Below are 25,530 nucleotides of genomic sequence, written 5' to 3'. Positions count from 1 at the left end.
CAACCAGTTCAACCAGAGAATCTGAGTAAGTTATCTTTTACTGATTTTTTAAAAAATTATGCAACTAGAAGGAAGTTTAGGAGTTATCTAGATTTTTCGATCTCTAGATTACAAATTAAGTTATTCAGCCTAAAAGTTAAATGACATCATTAGCAATAGAAATTCCAGTTTGTGCCTCTGTAATCCCAAAACAATGAGATATAATGAATAAAAATGTAAATTTAGTTAATCCAATGCCTTAAAATAAACTTTTAAGACAATTTACAAATGAGAAAATGCAAGTAGAAAATCACGAAAAAAACCAAACTCACCAGTAATAAAATAAATAAATAAATAAATAAAGAATCCCCTGAAATTAGCAATCATTAAATAAGAACTGGAATAAAAATGGCCCAAGTGCCCTTTTTGGTATTCCATAAATTAAAACAATCTCTTTAAATAATAAGCTGAGAGAACGTTAATCCTTACAATAGTATAATTTACAAATATTTAATTCCAAGACATAATCCAAATGAAAAGTTAAATTCAATTAATATTCAATTAACATTATGAAAAATGACAAATGACCATAAAATCTACATTACAGTACAGAAGAGGAGACGTATCAATGTCCTTAAGATGTACACTGTTCACTCCGCAATTCAATTTCTAAGAAAACATGACTCCAAATCATGTGTACGGGTAAAATAAAAACACAGGTAAAATTCCTAATGTTGAAAACTGGAAATATCAACATCTGTCATGGAGATTAATTATGAGAACTCCATACAATGAAACTTCATTGGAAAAGAATCTGCATCTATATTTGACACTGAAAGAAAACCATGATATATTGAGGAAAAGGTTACAAAATAGTAAGCATAATATGATGCCATTCTGTAAGAAGTCTTTGTACTTATCCATAAAACACAATCCAGACATACTTATACCCGCATAAGATTATAAACTTTTCTCTATTTTCAAATTCCTTACAATAAGTATGTATTTTCACCATCAGAAAAAATAATAAATGTAAATGTATTTTGTTTGGAAGAAAACTGGTATGCAGGAAAAATTCAATATTAATTCATTTATGCCGGAAGCTGCAAAATTTTTTGTGAAAAATTAGACGTTGGCAATGACCTTGAGCAGGATATAAATAACTCCCACAAGCTTAGCGTTCCAATAATGGAACACTAGGCATAAATGGGTTAAAAATTAACTGGTTATGATTACAACAAAATGTTTCACATTGACAAGAAGCAAATGTGGAAGGAAAAAACCCCAAAGTTGGAACATTTGGTGTAGGAAGGCTATGAGTAGTCCTTACAGTTTCCAATAGTGCTTGTGAAACAGGTGTTTTTTTAAAAAAATATCCATACTCATTAAAACTGCTAGAATGAGGAGCTTCAAAGTAGGAATACAATATTGACAGGAAGATTAATTTTAAAGTCAGAATTCTACTCCTGCCACTTAGTAATTAGCTGTGCAATCCAGGCCAAGCGAACACTTGTGTTTTCTTCTGACAAATACTGCCTTAAAGGGTTTTTGTATCCATTAAATGGGATCAATTATATGAGATAAATGGCACAAGTTGGTGATTTAAAAATCATCAAAGTTGCTGACACTTGGCAATTTTTATCTACAAAAACGTTTCATATGTTCAATCTAACAGCTCTTAAATTATTATTATTTTTTGAGACAGAATCTCACTCTTGTTGCCCAGGCTCTAAGTGCAGTGGCGCAATCTCAGCTTACTGCAACCTCCACCTCCCTGGTTCAAGTGATTCTCCTGCCTCAGCCTCCCAAGTAGCTGGGACAACGGGCACCCGCCAACCATGCCTAATTTTTGTATTTTTAATAGAGATGGGGTTTTAACATGTTGGCCAGGCTGGTCTCAAACTTCTGACCTCAGGTGATCCGCCCGCCTCGGCCTCCCAAACCATTGGGATTACAGGCGTGAGCCACTGAGCCCGGCCTAACAGCTATTATTCTGAAATGTTTAATTCCAATTTCCAAAACATTACTAATTTAAACACATATTCCAAATGGCTGTGGAGAATCTTGTTTTGAAAGAGATCTCATTTTAAAGTTGGAAAAGTGGAATTATCTGAATTTCCCAACCCAAAGCCAGTTAACGGCAGAAAAGAACACGGGCAATTTGACTCTGGTATAGTACTTTTCACAGAGCCCCAAATCTTGAGGTCAGCAAAAATCATTAGCATACCACTTGAGAAAAAAATATGAAGAAAAATAATTTGAATAGTTTCTCATTAAAGAGGCTAAAACAAACATTAGTTCTCTCCTTGTCCCCCACCCTCGGGTGGTGGAAATACTCATTGATTCTAAGGAAACAAAATTTTCTGTTCTGGTGATGGTTAGTGAAAATAATTTAAACAAGATGTACAGAATAACCAAGATGGACTCATAACAAATAATAGTCAGTGACCACTACAGGGAAATAAGATTAGGGATGTGACACACACAGTTCAGGATTTACCTTCTAAATTTCAACAGTGGTAAGGTAAGTAAAATCCCATTACAATGTTTTCTTAAAACCAACTTATATCAATGTGTACTCAAGAAAAAAAAAATCCACCTTTGAAGAAAAAATATTGCAAATTAAGTAACAAATAGATCCTGCTTTTTAAAAAGGAAGACTTTTTAATTAAAAAAAACAAAAAAATGGCAAAAGTTATTAATTAATGGAAAACAGGTTAAGCTGGAAGTAAATGCATGAGCTGCTTTACAGGAATGCATAATGTGAGTGACGAAAGGAAAAAATATTATTTCAGTTTTCCAGATTTGATACTCATTTAAATGAAAGAGGCTATTTCCAAATGGTACACAAATTCAGAAGTCTTTATTTTGAAAAAAATTCTTCCAACAGTATTTCACAATGAACAAGAACTTAACCAAATTTATCATACTAAAGTATTTCAGAAATGAATATTGATATCAGCCTGTAAGTTTTCATCCAATATTTAAAACCACCTCCTGAACTAAAATTGGTCTTCAAAAATCATGGTGTATTAACATTTTCCAAACATGCCCTGCTGACTAGAAGGTCCTGTTACTCTTTCTTTTGAACTTCTCAGTAAGTTCCTTGTTCGCTATTCCTAGGATTTAAAGTGCAAAGGTACTTTCTATCAGCTATTAGGACAAGTATTCTTCACTGAAAATAAACTTTTGCAGGAAACAAATCCTGTGCTTGACTAACAGCAAAGACATGTTAAGATATTTCTGGGCTCTAAACCATGAGGAATCAGAATCAGAACTTTCAGAGTAATAACTCACATTTTTTCTAAAGCATAGGAAGCTAATTTTGAATAATGAACAAACATGGTTGTGCCAAAACAGATTTTGCCATAGTTAATTTCCACTTTCTCTTCTTAAAAATAAGGTATAGTCTAAGCTAATATAGATAAGGAAAGGCACATACCAACAAACTGCAAAACAAAATATAGCCCCAAGCCATGCACTTTATTTAGAGTCATGAGTAGGGACAATGAAAAAATTAAGATGCAAAATAGATGTGAACTTGCACAATCTTTCAATGAACTGACTGCCTTAATTATTTAATTTAAAAGCATAGGATTTTTCATGTATCTTCAGATAGTCAGAGAGATTTTTTTTCTTCTTTAAATGGAAGAATTTCTTAAATGGAAGCACAAGATCATACCTACACAGCTGGTGAGCCTCAAAATAGAATGATGTCTACTTTATTAATAAAGTTTCCAGTCAGGCAGAATCAAGAGTAATCTTCATATATGCATAAGGATATTATCATTGTAACAATATATTTAGTAGAAAAGTCTATAAACAAATGTTCTCCCAAAGGGACATCCATATAATGGAATCCTGGAGACATTAAAATAATGAGTGAGAGCTGGATGTGGCAATATGGAAAGACAACCAAGTTAAATAAGAACCAAGTCACAAAATTGAACATTTAAAATAAGGAAGAACAGGAAGAGGCATATGTATAGGGAACCATATATAAAATGAATAACATTTCTGAAAGACTATACAAGAATACAAGAAATTATATACCGCTGGGGTGTGAGAATAAGTCACAGAGGGAGACATACTTTTTGACTTTATGCCCTTTGTGTATACTGCATAATTTTTAGAAATCATAAGCATATAACATACAAAAAACCTTTAAAGTCTTTAAAAAACCTGATTGTAACCAAAGCATTCTATGAAACATTGACTATATAAGATTAGTTTACAACCCCTTGCTGCCTTTAGTTAATGATCATATAGTCAAAATTAGAAGGCTCCTTGGCATTTGCTTCCTCTGTCTCTCCACTCAAGATTATGGGAAGATGCTGAGAATTTAGAATTCAAATTTTACTCTCATTGCTTAAATTGTAACTTGGATAACATTTCGAGATTTCAGAGAACCAATAAAAAATTAATCTATGGGCATTTTAATCACCATCTAAAATATTTTATCCAGGATCATTGTATCTTTTTTTTAATAAAAGCTCAAATCACATCATTCTCTTTTCATCAGCCCCTACAGCCCTGTGTTGGACAAGCACAGATTTCAAAAATACACTTAAATATACACTGAATTTTTTTCCACTAGAATAAAATAAGCAGAATGATATGCATTCTTGGCAATAGTCTTCACTGGAAAATACCACTGTCAGCCCAACCTTATACAACTGACTTCAAAATCAGACTAACATGTGGCATAAGAAGAGCCATTTCCTACCTTCACTATATATTCAGGATTTGCCAACTCAAAGGCCTTGAAAAGCATGTGAATGTTTGAGACTAAGAAAAACTGGGAGTGGTAAGCTAGTGGTCACCTTAAGAGCACATGCCCCATTTTAAAAAGTTGGATTCGGAGTGCAACATTTTAAAACACTGTGCTGGTCACACAAAACAGAACTGCAGACAGAATTCAGTGTAAGCCTTGAATGTGCAACCCCTATAAGAGCACAATAATTGGACTTTTTAAAACCAAGCTTCACAAAACTTGGGTCTTTGCAGATTAAATACCTCAGGTGCCCAGTATATCTCTAAAAATAAACAAGTGTCCAAATGCTTGCCAAATGAATTAACAATATAAAAGCTCTTCAAATACTGGATATAATAATCAAATGACCAATACATTTAATTAATGAGTTGTGGAAATTTATGTCCTTTGCTGTGCTGGTTTGCAAAGGCTTGGGAGAGCCACTGGTTTGCTATCTCTTTCATCAAACTGCATTTAATGACATCAGATTGGCAGGTAAAATCACCATGAAGACAGTATTTATACCACAAATATTAGTAAACACTACAAAACAGGGCCTTTTTTCTTTCATGAAAGATGGTTGTTAAACATTCAGCAGCAGCACAACACTGGATTACATCGTGGTTATATATTCATTTGTTCACAACCAACCACATGAAAAGTTTAATGTCACTAAGTTTTAAAATATAAAAAGAAAAATTTAACTACTAATGAGGATAAATACAACAGGCTAATTTAATACAAAATTTAATACCATCTTTTAAAAACTAAATTTTAAAAGTGTATAGGCCACAAACTGTATCAATAAAGGTGGAATGCTTTACAAAATCGGAGTCTGTGATACTTCAGATAAGTCTTCAATTTAAAGCACGCTCCACTAGTTACCATATTAATTTACTTCTAAAGTTTAAAAAAAAAAAAAGAATAAACTGTACTGATTTCATCAAATTATGAAAGGAATTCAAGTGATTAAAGTTTGTTTTAGATATACAAGATATAGAACTTGTTCAGAATTTCAAAATATTAAGAATGCATTTGTACATAAATGTGACAGCATTTGAATCCAAATCTGTTCCCCAGAGCAAAAGCTGCCACTAGCTTCACCTCCCTATGCTTTGCTTCTTTCATCCTAAAAGTACGGGTCCACTGCAGGGATTGTAAGAGATAAAATATGAAAATCGTTTGCAAATAACTATCTCATACACACCCTATAATACCACTGCTATTATTACCTTCAAGTAGTGTTAAAAAGTCTGCAATTTCAGTTTTTCTCACTAGCAAACAAACAAACAAAAAACCCAGGGAGTAGTATGTTTGCCCTACAAGTAAATACTGTTCTAGAAATACACAAATTTAAAGTATAGTGGTTCTCAAAGAGTCTGGACACCCTTAAGGGCCCCTATAACACTTTCTTTGAAAGGGTGTGAAAGGTCAAACTATTTTCATTGTACTACTGAGACATTATATAGTTTTCATTCTCATGATCTCACAAGTGCACAGTGGAGGAGTGTGTGTATGCTGTGTAATTTTTAATTTAGAATGCAAAAGCAATATGAAAATTTCACTGCTTTTACTAAGCCAGATTTTTTAAAATGCACAAAATGTAAAACAATGTTCCTGTTCTCATTAGTTTTTGTTCTGGAAAAGTCATTTTTATCAAAAATGTTATTTATGTTAGCAAGTTATTAGTTTATTACTGTTATATTAAAATAAATGTTTTTAAAATATCTCAGTATTAATTTTAATACAGAGATATAAGCTAATTTTAATTATCAGAGATATAAGCTACATCACCAAAGCTGTTTGGGGATCTTCATAAGCATTATGGTCCTGAAACTAAGATGCTCCAGAGATGCTGGTACCATGGTAAAGCAGCAGCCAGGTCACCCTCTCCATGCTGCCAATTGACGGGAACTTTACTTAAGTGGGTGTGTGTGTAGGGGGCAGGGAATCTCACAGGTAAAGCATGAAATGTGCTTTTACAAATTAACAGAAGGAATTATTTTAAGGAAGAAAGTGATAACCAAAACTCTATTTTCACAAAAATAGTAAAATATTCTCTATTTCAAAAAAATGAGGAAAAAATGTTTTTAAATTATGTCAGAAGATTGCCATCCTGAAAAAAGATCTTTGCTGAACGGGGATACCTGCAGATACCTGAACAGGAAAAATGATCTGACTAAACCAGTAAGCCAGGAAATCTGAAGGTCTTCAGCCTTGTTACCTTCCAGGATTTTTTCTCCTTCTCAGTACTCAACATAATTTTGATGGTCTGTATAAAACTAGAATAAATCTGAATGTAAAAGTCTAACGAAAGCTGATTTTCTTTAATAATAAACAGTGAGTATCACGAGAAAAACCACTTTAAAGCTACCTCTCCTCTTTTTATTTTTTAGAGATAGGATCTCACTTTATCACCCAGGCTGGTGTGTAGTGGTGTGATCGTAGCTCACTGCAGCCTCCAACTCCTGGGCTCAAGTGATGTTCCCACCTCACCTCCAGGGTAGCTAGGACTCACAGGCTCTCACACCAACATACCCAAGTTGGGTCTCTTCTTAAACTAAACATTTCTATTTTATAAGCGATAAAGTCAGTAAGAGCTCCCATTTAATTACAAACTTCAATAGTTACCCAGAAAAAGAAATAGTCTTTAAAATTATTTTGATAACAATCATTTAATTTACTACTCAGGTGGAAAGCCTGGTAGGTTATTTGGGTAATGGCCTGTAATTAGGTAGCATAACTTTGTACACATGAATCAACTGGGACCCGATACACTCTAAAACAGAAATTCAAATATATTTTCCCTCAATGAAAAGGGCTGAGGAAGTCCTCCAAAATGTAGAGACATTTCAAGTCTACATCAACACACACCTGGACCTCATTTAATTTAATTCATTTAATTCTAAAAGAAGAGGCATACTGCTCAGAAAAGGGGCAGAGATTTCCCAGTCATCCTGCTTATTAAAACGGTTCAGATAAACCACACTTTCAGCTAGATGTACACTAGACAGCAATGTTTTAACAAGTCTAAAACACTATACAGGTTTTAAAATACTATAACAACTCATTCATCATTGCAAAAAGGCATTCAACATGAATAAAATGTTTGAGGAAACTGATGTTTACCTCTTTTAATACCAAAGCTTTTAAAAAAGTTTTAATCAATTTAAGATAAAACTTTTAAAATATGTACTACATATCTGTGTATGCAATTTCACCTTTACTTAATTACCTAGAGGCATAATAAAGAACGATCATCAGATGATGTAGTATAGTGATGTCCTCTAGGCCTGCTAGTGGTCCTTACACTAATGGCCTTGGACAGTGTATGCTCCTCAGAGTTTTTTTCAGTCTCCTTCCTTTCAAGCCATCCCTTCTAAACTGCCAACAGTCTGGACAAGCAAATAATCAAATTTATTAAAATCTCTCATATAAACAAATGCATAAGCTCTAACACACAGACTTTGTGACTTATATGGGTTGCTCAAAGGCATTTTTTAAAAAAAGGATTCCAAGTTTCTGAGTTGTGTTCGGTTTTCACGAGACTGCCAGATTACCTCTAGATGAAAGAGGCATTACTGTACATAGATACTTAAAGAAGTTCATTTGAATATTAACAAAAAAATATAACTAAACTTATTATCTCTTCCTTTAAAACAAAGTATTCCATCACTTTAAGGTAACACTGAGTTCCAGTTTCTTTCCCCCAAAAAACAAACATAAATATCCTACAGATAATATCAGTTTGCCCAAAAAAGAAAGAAAAAAAACTGAGGTGCAATAATGTCACAGTTAATGCATGTCAACTTCCAATACATTCAAAGACAAGATTTTTTTTTTTAAAAAATCAATAGTTAAAATAGGCCTTCTGCAGTCTGAGAATTCAAGATACTTAGAAAAATTTGTAAATACACATACATGCAAATTCTTCATATATACAAATTTCACAAAATTAATAAGCTGCAAAGAAATTAGAAGGATTATAGTAATCTGACAAGCTACATTTAAATGCTTTACCATTGGCATATTCCTGAATGTAGCAGTCATAGTAGTTTTAATAAATTTTCTACATGGCCTTTTTATAAAAAGTCACTAAGAAGTCTTTTAAGAATTCAAGATGTTCTCAATTCACTACTCATATTTAAGGCCACTTTGGTAAAGGCATTGCAGCAAGAACACAAAAACAATAGCATATTTTATAATATTTATTTTTTTCACCTGCAAACTGTAGCAAAACATGATCAGCTTTATTATGCAGACAGGTATCCCTCTACATTTTAAAAGAATTTAGGCATGTATAAATAGAAGAGCTCTTTAGAAAGGAAAAATTCAAGAATGAATAAAACCTTCCAATTTTGACTCTGTAACTTTCCAGTAGCAATGGTTAAAACGATTTTAGGTCATTCATTCCAAGATATATGACAGCACCTTAAAAGTGGCTGATCTATTTCCCCAGTAACATTTCTCACATAACAATGTGTTAAAGTTACAAATACTGATATGCACAAATAGCTAATTTCTAAGAAAAATATATACAGTACTGCAGCATAATGAATGTGGTATCTGCAATAACTTAATATTAGCCAATTTTAATATACATGATACCGCTACCCTTTTCTGCCAATTCACAGGTTAAAAGGTGTTACTGGAGCCCTCGGTTTTGCACATATTACCTGGTGTTTAATACACAATGCAGGCTTTTTAAAGACTTCTCTTGTGTTTAAAGCTAAGATCAGTGAAACAAGACAACAGTGCAAGAGGTGGAGAGATGTAATGTGACCACATAAAAGTTCGTTCCAGTAAATTGTCTATATAAGGCTATAAGAAAGGATTGGTTGATGAGCTTCCTGTTGGAAATTGTCCTGTTGGTGCACCAGTCTAAAGGAAAACATAAGACAAATAAATAAAGAGACAAAACTGGTGCATGTACAAAATACAAAAACATTAAACTGAACTTAATTTTATTTAATTAGACTTTTTGGTTAAGAATTATTTTTTAAATTATTGGCAACAATATTTGTTATTGGCAATATGCTATATCAAACTACTATGTGTCTTTCATATCCATTATTTCATACAGTTCTTGTAATAGATTCTAAAAAGAATGTTAGAATGGTCTTAGAAAAGCACTTGTGATTCAAACAAAACTTCTGACTCTTAAGGCCTCTTTTTTATGTTCACTAATTCCTAGGGCCTCTCATAAAGTGTTATTTTGACAAGAAAGCAAGTAAGTTTCACATTATAAAACAGTTGATCTACTGTCAACGCTTTGATTTGCAACTAATTTTTTTAAAAGGTCAGAAAAGGATCACACATAATGGCTCTGTGTCAATTTGTACAATCTTATGATGTCACTCATATCAATAGAACACCAAATACCATCTAAAAGTATTAACATCCTGCTATTCCTTTATTTTTATTTTTTTGAGACAGAGTCTCGCTCTGTTGCCCAGGCTGGAGTGCAATGGTGCAATCTCAGCTCACTGCAAGCTCCACCTCCTGGGTTCACACCATTCTCCTGCCTCAGCCTCCCAAGTAGCTAGGACTACAGGCACCCGCCACTGTGCTTGGCTAATTTTTTGTATTTTTTTGTATTTTTAGTAGAGACAGGGTTTCATCGTGTTAGCCAGGATGGTCTCAATCTCCTGACCTTGCGATCTGCCCGCCTCGGCCTCCCAAAGTGCTACGATTACAGGCGTAAGCCACCATGCCCGGCCTTACAGCCTGCTATTCCTAATTTGAAAATAAGATTTAACAACTTATAAAGTACTTAATTTTAAGTTTTGCTTACCATAAAAGGATTACTAGATACTCCAGCAGCTGCAACTTGACCAAAAGGGGTTACCACTGGCTTTGTTTGTCCAAATGCTGCAAAACCTGCACCTTGTTAAAACAGAACCACCAATTATAACCTACATCTTCAAGAGACAATCTGATGCTTATAAAGTCTCGTAATAACTTTCAGAGAAATTCCTACCAGAGCAGCAAAAATAAAATGTCAAAGTTAAGTTGTTAGGCCTCAAGCTCTTTCAGATACCAAAGACAAACTTACTGTAGCATGTCTTAAAATAACTTTTTTCTTTTTTTTTGAGACAGGATCTCACTCTACTGCCCAGGCCAGAGTCCAGTGGCACGATCATGGCTCACTGCAGCCTCAACCTCCAGGGCTCAGGTGATCCTTCCACCTCAGTCTCTTGAGTAGATGGAACTACAGGCACATGCCACCATGCCCAGCTAATTTTTGTATTTTTTGTAGAGACAGGGTTTCACTATGTTGTCCAGGCTGGTCTCAATCTCCCGAACTCAAGTGATCCACCTGTCTTGGCCTCTTAAAGTGGTGGGATTACAGACGTGAGCCACCACACTCGCCAACAGAACTTTCATTCAGCTCTTTCATTCTAACTTGTCTTAATAACTAAAATTTATAGGATTTTGTTACTAGATGAGCTTGTGACTATTTGGGACAGGCCATGCAGACAACCCAATGATTTCTATGTAAACATCACAGTATTTGTAGGAAATATTTTTATTACTTATGGCTCTTCCACAGTCCATATTTCAGAACTTTTTTTTTTTTGAGACGGAGTTTTGCTCTTTTTGCTCAGGATGGAGTGCAATGGCGGTCTCAGCTCACCGCAACCTCCGCCTCCCGGGTTCAAGTGATTCTCCTGCCTCTTGAATAGCTGGGATTACAGGCATCCACCATCACGCCCGGCTAATTTTGTATTTTTAGTAGAGATGGGGTTTCTCTATGTTGGTCAGGCTAGTCTCGAATTCCCGAGCTCAGATCTACCTGCCTCGGCCTCCCAAAGTGCTGGGATTACAAGCGTAAGCCACCACGTTTGGCTCATATTTCAGATTTTTAAATAACCACTTACTTAAAAAAAAAAAAAAAGAAAACATGTAGTTGTGATTCAACAATCTTCAAATCTATGCACTTCAAACTTGAGCAAATGACAGAAATAGGTAAAAATGGTTGAGTTAATCTTGTCTCTTCCTAAAATCTAATAACAAACTCTAACTACAGTATAGTTAAATTAGAAAAATTAGAAAAGCAGTCTATTTCACACACAAAAAGGTACACATTTCTGTGAAGAAAGGAAAAAAAAAACCCAACATTCTAGGTCTATAAATTCTCCTTTTAAAATCAAGAGGCTTGTAAGACAAATTAATCAGAAAAAGGCAACAGAAATTCTGAGAATGACAGGATACTCTTTACAGAGTCACTGATTTCCCATAAATTGTAACCTGCTCACAAAAACTTACAAAATCACTTAGCTTTCTGAGGTTCAAATCACCAAAAGCTTTTATTTTTGTGTAGTAAAATTCAGTAGATAATAGTATAGTATTCTTTAGAAAAGTCTTTCTGCCCAAGCACACAACATTATGATATAAAAAGGATACATAAAATGAACTTACAGCTCGCCAAATGTTAGATCTTACCATTGGGCTGTTGAGAAAAAGCTGTCTGTTGAGGGAAAGCTGCTTGGGCTGGAAAGGCAGGCTGCTGGAAGCTGCCACTAAAGCTGGTGGGAAGACTGTAGGGAGCAGGAGTGCCGAATCCCGTGGGCATGCTCATGGATGCAGTGCCAAAGGTTGCCGCTGACAGAAGAGAAGGGCTGATCAGTTACATACAACAGGACATATTCAGTTTCTCACAACATTGTAAAAAAGACATCATTCACCTTGAAAAATACTAAGATGTACATTAAAGGCAGGGTTAATTCCAAAATTCCAACAAAGTTAACAACGAGTTTTAGCACTACAGTTTAACATAACCCTGTAGAAATTTTATTCTTCTAAAACACAATGACCAGAATGAAACTACCAAAGCTGTTGTTTGAAATCCCAAGAAAATTTCTCGTATTATAAATTCAAGTCTAAACAGTTGTCTGCTTTTTAAAGATTATGCAATTAATATGTAAACTAGTATACATTTTTGTTCTTAGTTTTGTTTTGTTATATGCAGTAAAATAACAGCCAAAATTTTATCTACTGAAGTATCTGCCATAAAGTAATATGTGTTCCTGGAAAAAAATTTTAAAACCACTGAAAAATAGTTCACTAAAAAGGACAGGACTTATAGGACAAACAGAGTTAGTCAGAGGCAGACCACTCAGAACCTATGCAGCTTTGTGACTACAGCCAGAGGAGGAGAGATAATCTCTTAACAACACTAACGCAATTAAAAGGACATGTTCCTATTAAATCAATTCCATATATATATACACACACACATGGATTCCCACCCACTTCTGGAAGGTAAATGAAGACAGCTTTCGAAGACTGAAGGAAGGTTAGGGCAACTGAGCTATCAAAATTAGTGTGAAATCCACAAAGATTAGAAATGAAATAAGCATTCTTAGAAAGAATGCAGAATAAATGGCCATAGTGTTCAATGCTACTGTATTCTTCCTTGGCTTGCCATGCCTAGCTGGTATTACTTGGTGGACAGAGTATTATCACGTTGGGGGAAATGTGTGTGAACACCTGCTATGTGGAACGCTGCCATCATTTCCCTACTTACTATTCACTTACAGTATGTTATTTATTACCAGTGAATATTAAAAACAGAACCTCCAACTATGTGTTCTAGGAAGGGTCTCAGTAAAATAAGAGCCAATAATGTTGCTTTAAATATAGACTACCAGTAATTACATAATGAAATATTCTAAGGATGATACAATGAAAATACCATGAAAATTCACTAAATTTCCTGATTTTAAAAATTTACCAATTTGTTCATTGGTTTAAGGCACAGAAATTAAACACTAAAAAATGTTACACAGAATGTCTTTCATTTTTAAAAAGCTGAAAATCAAGTTATAGATGTTGCCCAAAGTAATCCCTGTAGTTGTAATGTTTGTAACAATGCAATTCTACTCAATGAACCTAATTAGAATATTAAAAAACTACTTTATTATTATTGATGCGAAAAAAAGGAAAAACAGGCCATTGGGAAGCAGGTGAATTAAATAATAATAAGCAGACTGCAAGGGTAATGGGAGGGCTTCATAACAGACAACAATGCACTGACATAACTTTGACAAATCACTTTAAGAGAGCACTAAAAAGCAAAACTTGGATACAGTTAAGCAAAACCAAACTCCATGGAATAATGCAGTAAAATGGTTTGGTATATCAAAAAGGCATCACTCAAAATACCATGAATTCAAACTCAAGAAAAAGAATCAAAACGGCTATTAACATTCTAATATGACCATGTAGGTAAGCAGTAATGCTTTTCAGCATTTACACATAAATCACTAAAAAAATTTCCATGTAATTTTAAATACAATGTAATCCCAATGCCACACATCCATGCCCATTCTATTTTAAAACATGGAAAAAAAACTTAATTCCACATGCAGGGATCCAGAACACTAGCAGAAGCTTCCACAAGCAGGTAGACAAATTGCCACACAAATCTAGATATTAATTGTGGCCACCTACCAAAATGAGCGTGAGGAAACACTTGAGAATGCATTGCTCCAGAAAGGCCTTATGGAAAGCCATAAAGAGACCAATGTCAATTAATTTATGGATAACTATTGTTAAAATAAAAGTATATTTGTTTCATTAAGAAGTTGTAAAATTCGAGCGTACTGTTGCTAAGGGGGTAGCATAATACATAACAAAAATACATTCACAAAATCAGCCTTTTAATTTCAACTATATTCATGACAGTGTAATATTTATACTGTTTGAAATAAAGGGGAGATTAGAATAATAAATAACAAATTAAGAAATAGTGATGAAATTAATTTTTTAAATAAGCATCAACTTTTTCATAATCATTAAAAAACACTTTGTAGGCATCATAAGCTACATCTAAATACGCTATTCATAGCATCATATGACACTATCCAGCATCTACATTTAGGATCAAAACCAAGTCTTGGGGGAGAGCGCATAAACAATGCTAGATTGTTTTATTTACAAATCAGCACATTAACTAGAAATACACAAATAACTCAAATGAACTAATTAAGTATTACAAGGGAAAAATTATTAAATATTCTAGTTCAAAAGAAAGGTAAGCGGTATTTACAGGTTAAAATACAACGGCTAAATAGGAGAGAGAGAAAAAAGAAAAATGCATCTTGTACAGATCTTACTCACCTGGTATGTTGAGAACAGACAGGTTACATATAAATTAATACAAAGTAAACTTAAATTGTTAAATAATATAATCTTTTGTTTGTTTGTTTTAATAATCTGAAGTAAGATTGTACCGAAAATGTATTTCCATTGATTTAAAATTAGAATACTTTTTAAATTGGCATAAGAACAATTAAAAAACTGAATGGTTCTGAGTTGTGGTTCTGTCATTTTCTGGTTGCATGATGTTACTTTATTTTATAAGCTTCAGTTTCCTCATTTGCAAATGAGGTGGAGGAATAGAGATCACAAAGCTGCTGTGAATAAATGTAGCGACAAATTAAAGTGCTTTGCAATAAATACTCAATGAATGTAACTTTCTTGCTAACTTAAAGTGTCACTGTATTCCAAATACAAAAAAAGGTTAACTGAGGGAGAAGGGCCTGTGAAAGATAAATGTGGCCTTTATATTTATCTACTTTCTTTTTTTTCTTTTTGAGACGGAGTCTCGCTCTGTCGCCCAGACTGGAGTGCAGTGGCGCAATCTCAGCTCACTGCAAGCTCCACCTCCTAGGTTCACGCCATTCTCCTGCCTCAGCCTCCCGAGTAGCTGGGACTACAGGTGCCCGACACCACGCCCAGCTACTTTTTTTGTATTTTTAGTACAGACAGGGTTTCACCGTGTTAGCCAGGATGGTCTCAATCTCCTGACCTCAGGATCTGCCTGCCTCGGCCTCCCAAAGTGCTGGGATTACAGGCGTGAGCCACTGTGCCAGGTCTTATCTACTTTCTTAAAGCACTTTACAGGCTTGCAGCAGTACTGCATTAATGACATTAAATTGTGTTTATTCCAGCATTTCTCATATGTGTTTAGACACAGAACACTTGTCCATAGAATTTTGCTAACAATGTTACAGGAGACATGTTTCACAAAATGCACTGGCAAAAACTGACTTTTAGCCAACAGTGACTGTTAACCAGTATTAATCACTATACCTCAGCCTGCAACAAAGACGCCCCCCCAAGCTCTGGTCCTGAACTGCTCTATACTTTTTTTAGACTTTTTACAGCTTTTTGAAATATAATTCACATACTACACACAACTCATTCACTTAAAGTATAGAATTCAATGTTTCTTTAAATATATTCACAGACTTGTACAACCACCATCACAATCTAATTTTAGAATATTTTCATGCCCCTCAAAAGAAACATGATACCTATCAGCTGTCACTTCCCATGCTGCCCCACCACTAAAACCCAGCCCTCGTCAATCATTGATCTACTTTTTCTTTCCAATTCTGGACATTTCACACAAATGGCACCACAAATATGTGGCCTTTTGTGACGAGTTTCTTTTGCTCAGCAGAATGTTTTCAAGGTCCATCCATATTGTAGCATCTATCAATGCTTCATCACTTTTTATTATCAAATACTTTGTCACAGTATGACTATTCAACATTTGGCTTCATCAGCTGACGGGCACTTGGGTTGCTTCTACTTCTTAGCGATTATAAATATTGATGCTACGAACATTTGTGTACAAATTTTTGTGCAGATACATGTTTTCATTTCTCTCTGGTATATTCCTAATAGTGGCACTCTGCTAGGTTATATGGTGACTCTATGATGACCATTTTGAGGAACTGCCAAAATGTTTTCTAAGGCGTTGTACCATTTTATATTCCCACAAGCAATATATGAGGTTTCCATTTTCTCTACCTCCTTACATTGTTCATCGTTGTCTTTTCTTTTATTGACCATCTCTATGTCTTCTTAGGGAAATATCTATTCAAATATTTCACTCACTTTTTAAATGGGTTGTCTTTTTATTTTTATTATTTAGCTGTTACGAGTTCTTTATATATTCTGAATACAAGTCCTTTATCAGATGTAGGATTTACAAATATTTCCTCCAGACTGCTATCAAGTTTAATATTTCTATTGTGTTAATTTTTACAACTTTCCTGTCTTTCTTGTTTTAATTACCAAATTGGTAATTTTCATTTCCAGTTCCTTTTTAAAATGCTAATTGTAGATTATTAAATATTAGAGATGTCCAAATATTAAGAGTAAACTGAGAGGGTGAGAGCACAGGGAGAGCAAAGCAGCAGCAATTCTATAAACAAAATATGTCCTTCACAGCCCAAGGAAACTTTCTACTTACGGTTTTTTCTTTGCTTTTGCTCAGCTAACTCCAACCCTTTTTTGTATTAATCCTCACTTCCAGAGTATGCTAGGCAAGTGAAGTGAGCCTTCTAAGTATTCAGATACAAGGAATAGTACATAATATTAATTGGTATGTTTCATCAATGTGAAACTAAAGTATAAATATGGAGGCAACTGTACTGGAACAAAAATAGTGTTGGTTCAGAAGCATTCTGGGTATTAATATCAGATCAGCCATTACGGAATTATGAAACTTTAAGGCAAATTCATTAATCTTAGCAAATCGGTTTCCACCTAGGTAATAAAACAAAGATATGAGGGCCAGACACCATCCAACAAGCTCTGCATTTCAGTAAGTACCTTTCCTTGGGGAAAAAAATCTTTGGAACCATTCATTCATTAAAATAAATGCTAGGAAATAATAACTATTCATTCAGTGACAAAGGAGAGACCTAAGAGTTATAAAAATTTCCCACTATTTAAAAATTATTTTACCTCTATTAATTAGATTTAAGGGCTCTGGGGGGAAAAAACTAAATATCATAGAATCGGAAAATTAAGCCATAACAGGCTAATCTCCTAATGAGAGTTACTATGTAATATTACAGTTTTGTAAAAAGCTAAAGCCCCAGAAGGGAGTTCCAAGATGGCCAAATAGGAACAGCTTCAGTCAACGGCTCCCAGCTTGAGCGACTCAGAAGAAGGGTGATTTCTGCATTTCCAACTGAGGTACTGGGCTCATCTCATTGGCACTGGTTGGACAGTGAGTGCAGCCCACAGACTGAGCTGAAGCAGGGCAGGGCATCCCCTTACCCGGGAAGCGCAAGGGGTCAGGGAATTCCCTTTCCTAGCCAAGGGAAGTTGTGACAGACGGTACCTGGAAAATCGGGACACTCCTGCCCTAATACTGCACTTTTCCAATGGTCTTTGCAAACGGCACACCAGAAGATTATATCCCATGCCTGGCTCGGCAAGTCCCACGCCCATGGAGCCTTGCTCACTACTAGCACAGCAGTCCTAGATGGAACTGGGAGGCGGCAGCCAGGAAGCTTGAACTGGGTGGAGCCCACCGCAGCTCAACGAGGCCTGCCTGCCTCTATAGACTCCACCTCTGAGGACAGGGCATAGCTGAACAAAACGCAGCAGCAACTTCTGTAGACCTAAACGTCTCTGTCTGACAGCTTTGAAGAGAGCAGTGGTTCTCCCAGCATGGAGTTTGAGATCTGAGAATGGACAAACTGCCTCCTCAAGTGGGTCCCTGATCCCCTAGTAGCCTAACTGGGAGACACTTCCCAGTAGGGGCCAACTGACACCTCATACAGCCTGGTGCCCCTCTGAGACAAAGCTTCCAGAGGAAGGATCAGGCAGCAATATTTGCTATTTTGCAATATTTGCTATTCTGCAGCCTCTGCTAGTGATACCGAGGCAAACAGGGTCTGGAGTAGACCTCCAGCAAACTCCAACAGACCTGCAGCTGTGGGTCCTGACTGTTAGAAGGAAAATGAACAAACAGAAAGGCATAGCATCGACATCAACAAAAAGGACATCCACACCAAAACCCCATCCATAGGTCACCATCATCAAAGACCAAAGGTAGATAAAACCACAAAGATGGGGAGAAACCAGAGCAGAAAAGTTGGAAATTCTAAAAACCAGAGTGCCTCTTCTCCTCCAAAGCATCACATCTCCTCGCCAGCAACGGAACAAAACAGGATGGAAAATGACTTTGACGAGCTGACAGAAGTAGGCTTTAGAAGATCGGTAATAACAAACTTCTCCGAGCTAAAGGAGAATGTTCGAACCCATCACAAGGAAGCTAAAAACCTTGAAAAAAGATTAGACGAATGGCAAACCAGAACAAACAGCATAGGGAAGATCTTAAATGACCTGATGGAGCTGAAAACCATAGCACGAGAACTACATGACGCATGCACAAGCTTCAGTAGCTGATTCAATCAAGTGGAAGAAAGGGTATCAGCGATTGAAGATCAAATGAATGAAATGAAGCGAGAAGAGAAGTTTAGAGAAAAAAGAGTAAAAAGAAACAAAGCCTCCAAGAAATATAGGACTATGTGAAAAGACCAAAACTACGTCTGATTGGTGTACCTGAAAGTGACAGGGAGAATGGAACCAAGCTGGAAAACACTCTTCAGGATAGTATCCAGGAGAACTTCCACAACCTAGCAAGGCAGGCCAACATTCAAATTTGAGAAATACAGAGAATGCCACAAAGATAATCCTCAAGAAGAGCAATGCCAAGATACATAATTGTCAGATTTACCAAGCTTGAAATGAAGGAAAAAATGTTAAGGGCACCCAGAGAGAAAGGTTGGGCTACCCACAAAGGGAAGCCCACTAGACTAAAAGCAGATCTCTCAGTAGAAACTCTACAAGCCAGAAGAGGGTGGGGGGCCAATATTCAACATTCTTAAAGAAAAGAATTTTCAAACCACAATTTCATATCCATCCAAACTAAGCTTCATAAGTGAAGGAGAAATAAAATCCTTTACAGACAAGCAAATGCTGAGAGATTTTGTCACCACCAGGCCTGCTTTACAAGAGCTCCTGAAGGAAGCACTAAACATGGAAAGGAACAACCAGTACCAGTCACTGCAAAAACATGTCAAATTGTAAAGACCATCAATGCTAGGAAGAAACTGCATCAACTAACGAGCAAAATAACAGGATCAAATTCACACGTAAGAATATTAACCTTAAATGTAAATGGGCTAAATGCCCCAATTAAAAGACACAGACTGACTTTGGGAGGCCGAGGTGGGCAGATCACGAGGTCAGGAGATCGACACCATCCTAGCTAACACGGTGAAACCCCATCTCTACTAAAAATACAAAAAAATTAGCTGGGCATGGTGGTGGGCGCCTGTAGTCCCAGTTACTCGGGAGGCCAAGGCAGGAGAATGGTGTGAACCCAGGAGGTGGAGCCTGCAGTGAGCCAAGATCACGCCACAGCACTCCAGCCTGGGTGACAAAGTGAGACTCTGTCTCAACAAACAAACAAACAAACAAACAAACAAAAAACACAGACTGGTAAACTGGATAGAGTCAAGACCCATCAGTGTGCTGTATTCAGGAGACCCATCTCACATACAGAGACATACACAGGCTCAAAATAAAGGGATGGAGACAGATCTACTAAGCAAATGGAAAACGAAAAAAAAGCAGGGGTTCAATCCTAGTCTCTGATAAAACAGACTTTAAACCAACAAAGATCAAAAGAGACAAAGAAGGCCATTACATAATGGTAAAGGGATCAATTCAACAAGAATAGCTAACAATCCTAAATATAAATGCACCCAATACAGGAGCACCCAGATTCAAAAAGCAAGCCCTTAGAGACCCACAAAGAGACTTAGACTCCCACACAGTAATAATGGGTGACTTTAACACCCCACTGTCAACATTAGACAGATGAATGAGACAGGATATCGACAGAAAGGTAACAAGGATATCCAGGACTTGAACTCAGCTCTGCACCAAGAGGACCTAATAGACATCTACAGAACACTCCACCCCAAATCAACAGAATATACATTCCTCTTAGCACCACACTGCACTTACTCCAAAACTGACCACACAATTGGAAGTAAATCACTCCTCAGCAAATGTAAAAGAACAGAAATTGTAACAAACTGTCTCTCAGACCACAGTGCAATCAAATTAAAACTCAGGATTAAGAAACTCACTCAAACCAAACAACTACATGGAAACTGAACAACCTGCTACTGAATGACTACTGGGTACATAACGAAATGAAGGCAGAAATAAAGATGTTCTTTGAAACCAATGAGAACAAAGACACAACATACCAGAATCTCTGGTACACATTTAGAGCAGTGTGTAGAGGGAAATTTATAGCACTAAATGCCCATAAGAGAAAGCAGGAAAGATCTAAAGTTGACACCCTAACATCACAATTAAAAGAACTAGAGAAGCAAGAGCAAACATATTCAAAAGCTAGCAGAAGGCAAGAAATAACTTAGATCACAGCAGAACTGAAGGAGACAGAGACACAAAAAAACCCTTCAAAAAAAATCAATGAATCCAGGAGCTGGTTTTTTGAAAAGATCAACAAAACTGATAGACTGCTAGGCAAGACTAATAAAGAAGAAAAGAGAAAAGAATCAAACAGACACAATAAAAAACGATAAAGGGGATATCACCACTGATCCCACAGAAATATAAACTACCATCAGAGAATACTATGAACACCTCTACGCAAATAAACTAGAAAACCTGGAAGAAATGGATAAATTCCTGGACATATACACTCTCCCAAGACTAAACCAGGAAGAAATTGAATCCCTGAATAGACCAATAACAGGCTCTGAAATTGATAATTAATAGCCTACCAACCAAAAAAAAGTCAAGGACCAGACAGATTCACAGCCAAATTCTACCAGAGGTACAAAGAGGAGCTGATACCATTCCTTCTGAAACTATTCCAATCAATAGAAAAAGAGGGAATCCTCCCTAACTCATTTTATGAGGCCAGCATCATCCTGATACCAAAGCCTGGCAGAGACACAACATAAAAAGAGAATTTCAGACCAATATCCTTGATGAACATCGATGCAAACGTCCTCAATAAAACACTGGCAAATCGAATCCAGCAGCACATCAAGAAGCTTATCCACCACGATCAAGTTGGCTTCAACCCTGGAATACAAGGCTGGTTCAACATACACAAATCAATAAATGTAATCCAGCATATAAACAGAAACAAAGGCAAAAACCACATGATTATCTCAACAGATGCAGAAAAGGCCTTTGACAAAATTCAACAGCCCTTCAATGCTAAAAACTCTCAATAAACTAGGTATTCATGGAATGTAGCTCAAAATAATGAGAGCTATTTATGACAAACCCACAGCCAATATCATACTGAATGGACAAAAACTGGAAGCATTCCCTTTGAAAACTGGCATAAGACAGGGATGCCCTCACTCACCACTCCTATTCAACATAGTGTTGAAAGTTCTGGCCAGGGCAACCAGGCAGGAGAAAGAAATAAAGGCTATTCAATTAGGAAAAGAGGAAGTCAAATTGTCCCTGTTTGCAGATGACATGACTGTATATTTAGAAAACCCCATCATCTCAGCCCAAAGCCTCAGGATACAAAATCAATGTGCAAAAGTCACAAACATTCCTATACACCAATAGTGGACAGAGAGCCAAATCATGAGTGAACTCCCATTCACAATTGCTTCAAAGAGAATAAAATACCTAGGAATCCAACTTACAAAGGATGTGAAGGACCTCTTCAAGGAGAACTACAAACCACTGCTCAATGAAATAAAAGAGGACACAAACAAATAGAAGAACATTCCATGCTCATGGATAGGAAGAATCAATATCGTGAAAATTGGCCATACTGCCCAAGGTAATTTACAGATTGAATGCCATCCCCGTCAAGCTACCAATGACTTTCTTCACAGAACTGGTAAAAACTACTTTAAAGTTCATATGGAAACAAAAAAGAGCCCGCATTGCCAAGACAATCCTAAGCAAAAAGAACAAAGCTGGAGGCATCACGCTACCTGACTTTAAACTATACTACAAGGCTACAGTAACCAAAACAGCATGGTACTGGTACCAAAACAGAACAGAGTCCTTAGAAATAATACCACACATCTACAACCATCTGATCTTTGACAAACCTGACAAAAACAAGAAATGGGAAAAGGATTCCCTATTTAATAAATGGTGCTGGGAAAACTGGCTAGCCATAAGTAGAAAGCTGAAACTGGATCCCTTCCTTACACCTTGTATAAAAATTAATTCAAGATGGATTAAAGACTTAAATGTTAGACCTAAAACCATAAAAACCCTAGAAGAAAACCTAGGCAGTAACATTCAGGACGTAGGAATGGGCAAGGACTTCATGACTAAAACACCAAAAGCAATGGCCACGAAAGCCAAAATAGACAGATGGGATCTAATTAAACTAAAGAGCTTCTGCACAGCAAAAGAAACTACCATCAGAGTGAACAGGCAACCTACAGAATGGGAGAAAATTTCTTCAATCTACTCATCTGACAAAGGGCTAATATCCAGAATCTACAAGGAACTTAAACAAATTCACAAGAAAAAATCAAACAACCCTATCAAAAAGTGGGCAAAGGATATGAACTGACAGACACTTCTCAAAAGACAACATTTATTGCAGCCAACAGACACATGAAAAAATGCTCATTATCACCGGCCATCAGAGAAATGCAAATCAAAACTACAATGAGATACCATCTCACACCACTTAGAATGGCGATCATCAAAATGTCAGGAAACAGTGCTGGAGAGAATGTGGAGAAATAGGAACACTTTTACACTGTTGGTGGGAATGTAAACTAGTTCAACCATTGTGGAAGACAGTGTGGCGATTTCTCAAGGATCTAGAACTAGAAATACCATTTGACCCAGCAATCCCATTACTGGGTATATACCCACAGGATTATAAATCATGCTACTATAAAGACACATGCACACATATGTTTATTGCAGCACTATTCCCAATAGCAAAGACTTGGAACCAACCCAAATGTCTATCAATGATAGACTGGATTAAGAAAATGCAGTACACATAAACCATGGAATACTATGCAGCCATAAAAAAGGATGAGTTCATGTCCTTTGTAGGCACATGGATGAAGCTGGAAACCATCACTCTGAGCAAACTATTGCAAGGACAGAAAACCAAACACCGCATGCTCTGACTCATAGGTGGGAACTGAAAAATGAGAACACTTGGATACATGGTCGGGAACATCACACACTGGGGCCTGTCTTGGGGTGCAGTGTAGGGGGAGAGGATAGCATTAGGAGACATACCTAATGTAAATGACGAGTTAATAATGGGTGCAGCACATCAACATGGCACATGTATACGTATGTAACATAACTGCATGTTGTGCACATGTACCCTAGAACTTAAAGTATGAAAAAAAAAAAGCTAAAGCCCCAAAGTTTTATAAATCCAGAAAAAATGATTATTTAAACGTCATTTTAAGAATGATCCAGGTGCGGTGGCTGATGTCTGTAATCCCAGCACTTTGGGAGGCCGAGGCAGGCAGATCATTTGAGGCCAGGAGTTCAAGACCAGTCTGGTCAACATGGCGAAACCCCATCTCTACTAAAAATACAAAAATTAGCCGAGTGTGGTGGCACACGCCTGTATTCCCAGCTACTCAGGAGGCTGAGGCATGAGAATTGCTTGAACCCGGGACGTAGAGGTTGCAGTGAGCAAAGATTAAGCCACTGCACTCCAGTCTGGGTGACAGAGTGAGGATCTGTCTAAAACAAACAAACAAACAAAAAAGAAATACATAGATAAACCTTTCCAAATTTCACATAGAACTATTATGCAGTAAGGTATGCAATAAGGGTACCTCCTTTCTTTTTTTGTTTTGAGATAGGGCCTGTTAGCCGGGGTGAAGTGTGGTGGTGCAATCACAGCTCAGTGTAGCTTCGAACTCCTAGTCCAGGTAATCCTCCCACCTCAGCCTCCTGAGTAGCTAGGACTCCAGGTGTCTGCCACCATGTATTTTTGGTAGAAACGGGATTCACCATGTTGCCCAGGCTGCTCTCAAACTCCTGGGCTTCGAGCAACCCACCTACCTCGGCATCCCAAAGTGCTAGGATCAAAGGGTACCTCAAAATATAATTTCACAGTGTTAACATATTTGTTTTTTCTTTTTTTAAAACAGAGTCTCGCTCTGTCGCCCAGGCTGGAGTCCAACTGTACCATCTCAGCTCACTGCAACCTCCACTTTCCTGGTTCAAGCGATTCTCCTGCCTCAGCCTCCCGAGTAGCTGGGACTAAAGGCATGTACCACCGCACCTGCCTAATTTTTGCATTTTTAGTAGAGACAGGGTCTTAACATGTTGGCCAGGCTGGTCTCAAACACCTGGCCACCGCTTTGGCCTCCCGAAGTGCTGGGACTACAGACATGAGGCACTGTGCCCGGCCAGTGTTAATATATTTGAAGGCAACAAAAAGTTCTTAAATAATATTAATTTTGATGGTATAAAACACTGGAAATTCTTAAGTATAGTGTATTTGTCAAAGTATTGTTTATATTTCAGTTTCAATAGAAACATATGCAGTTAATGCTTATGATTTGGTCAATTCAATAATAATCTAATAAAGTGACCAATGTGATAAATTCAAAATGACTTATAATGGAAAAAATGTATTACCTTGAAATAAACATTTGTGGACACTGTAGTTTTACCTTTCTAATAAATTTTTGTTAGTTAATACTAAAATTATATTATCTGAACATACATTGTACATTTTATATTATTTTATATCCTATGTAGAGCTTCAACTTTTATAAAACTTTCATACTCTAAATAAAACAAGCAAAAAAAGGCCCTTAACTCTAATGACAGAACCAACTCAGAGGTATAGTCATGAAAGGAAAATATTAGGTCTGATTTACTGAGCATATGCTGTAATGTGAAGACCATACAGGGTAAATGTGCATCATCTAATTTTACAACAAACC

The 25,530-nt window shown here is 36.4% G+C and overlaps 1 protein-coding gene across 11 annotated transcripts in view; it reads right to left on the bottom strand.

Annotated features, from left to right (window-relative positions):
• Nucleotides 1-2,812: 2,812 nt before the first annotated feature.
• The window catches only part of AGFG1 (ArfGAP with FG repeats 1), an 89,625-nt gene continuing 66,907 nt past the window's right edge, over nucleotides 2,813-25,530 (bottom strand). For 4 of the 11 annotated variants that reach the window (XM_045367794.3, XM_045367799.3, XM_045367804.3 and 1 more), the window contains 4 exons: nucleotides 14,189-14,236; nucleotides 12,179-12,337; nucleotides 10,527-10,618; nucleotides 8,129-9,613 (listed from right to left, as the gene is read on the bottom strand). In XM_045367794.3, coding sequence (XP_045223729.1) covers nucleotides 9,554-9,613; nucleotides 10,527-10,618; nucleotides 12,179-12,337; nucleotides 14,189-14,236 — 359 coding nt within the window. In that variant the 3' untranslated portion in view covers nucleotides 8,129-9,553. Of the gene's footprint in view, nucleotides 9,614-10,526; nucleotides 10,619-12,178; nucleotides 12,338-14,188; nucleotides 14,237-25,530 lie in introns of all 11 variants that reach the window. The other 7 variants (XM_045367795.3, XM_074010375.1, XM_045367797.3 and 4 more) reach the window with 4 other exon arrangements.

Source organism: Macaca fascicularis, chromosome 12 (assembly GCF_037993035.2).
Source record: "Macaca fascicularis isolate 582-1 chromosome 12, T2T-MFA8v1.1".
NCBI classification, from domain to species: Eukaryota; Metazoa; Chordata; class Mammalia; order Primates; family Cercopithecidae; genus Macaca; species Macaca fascicularis.
Note: the sequence above shows the minus strand (reverse complement) of the source record. Positions and strands in the feature narration are given on the sequence as shown.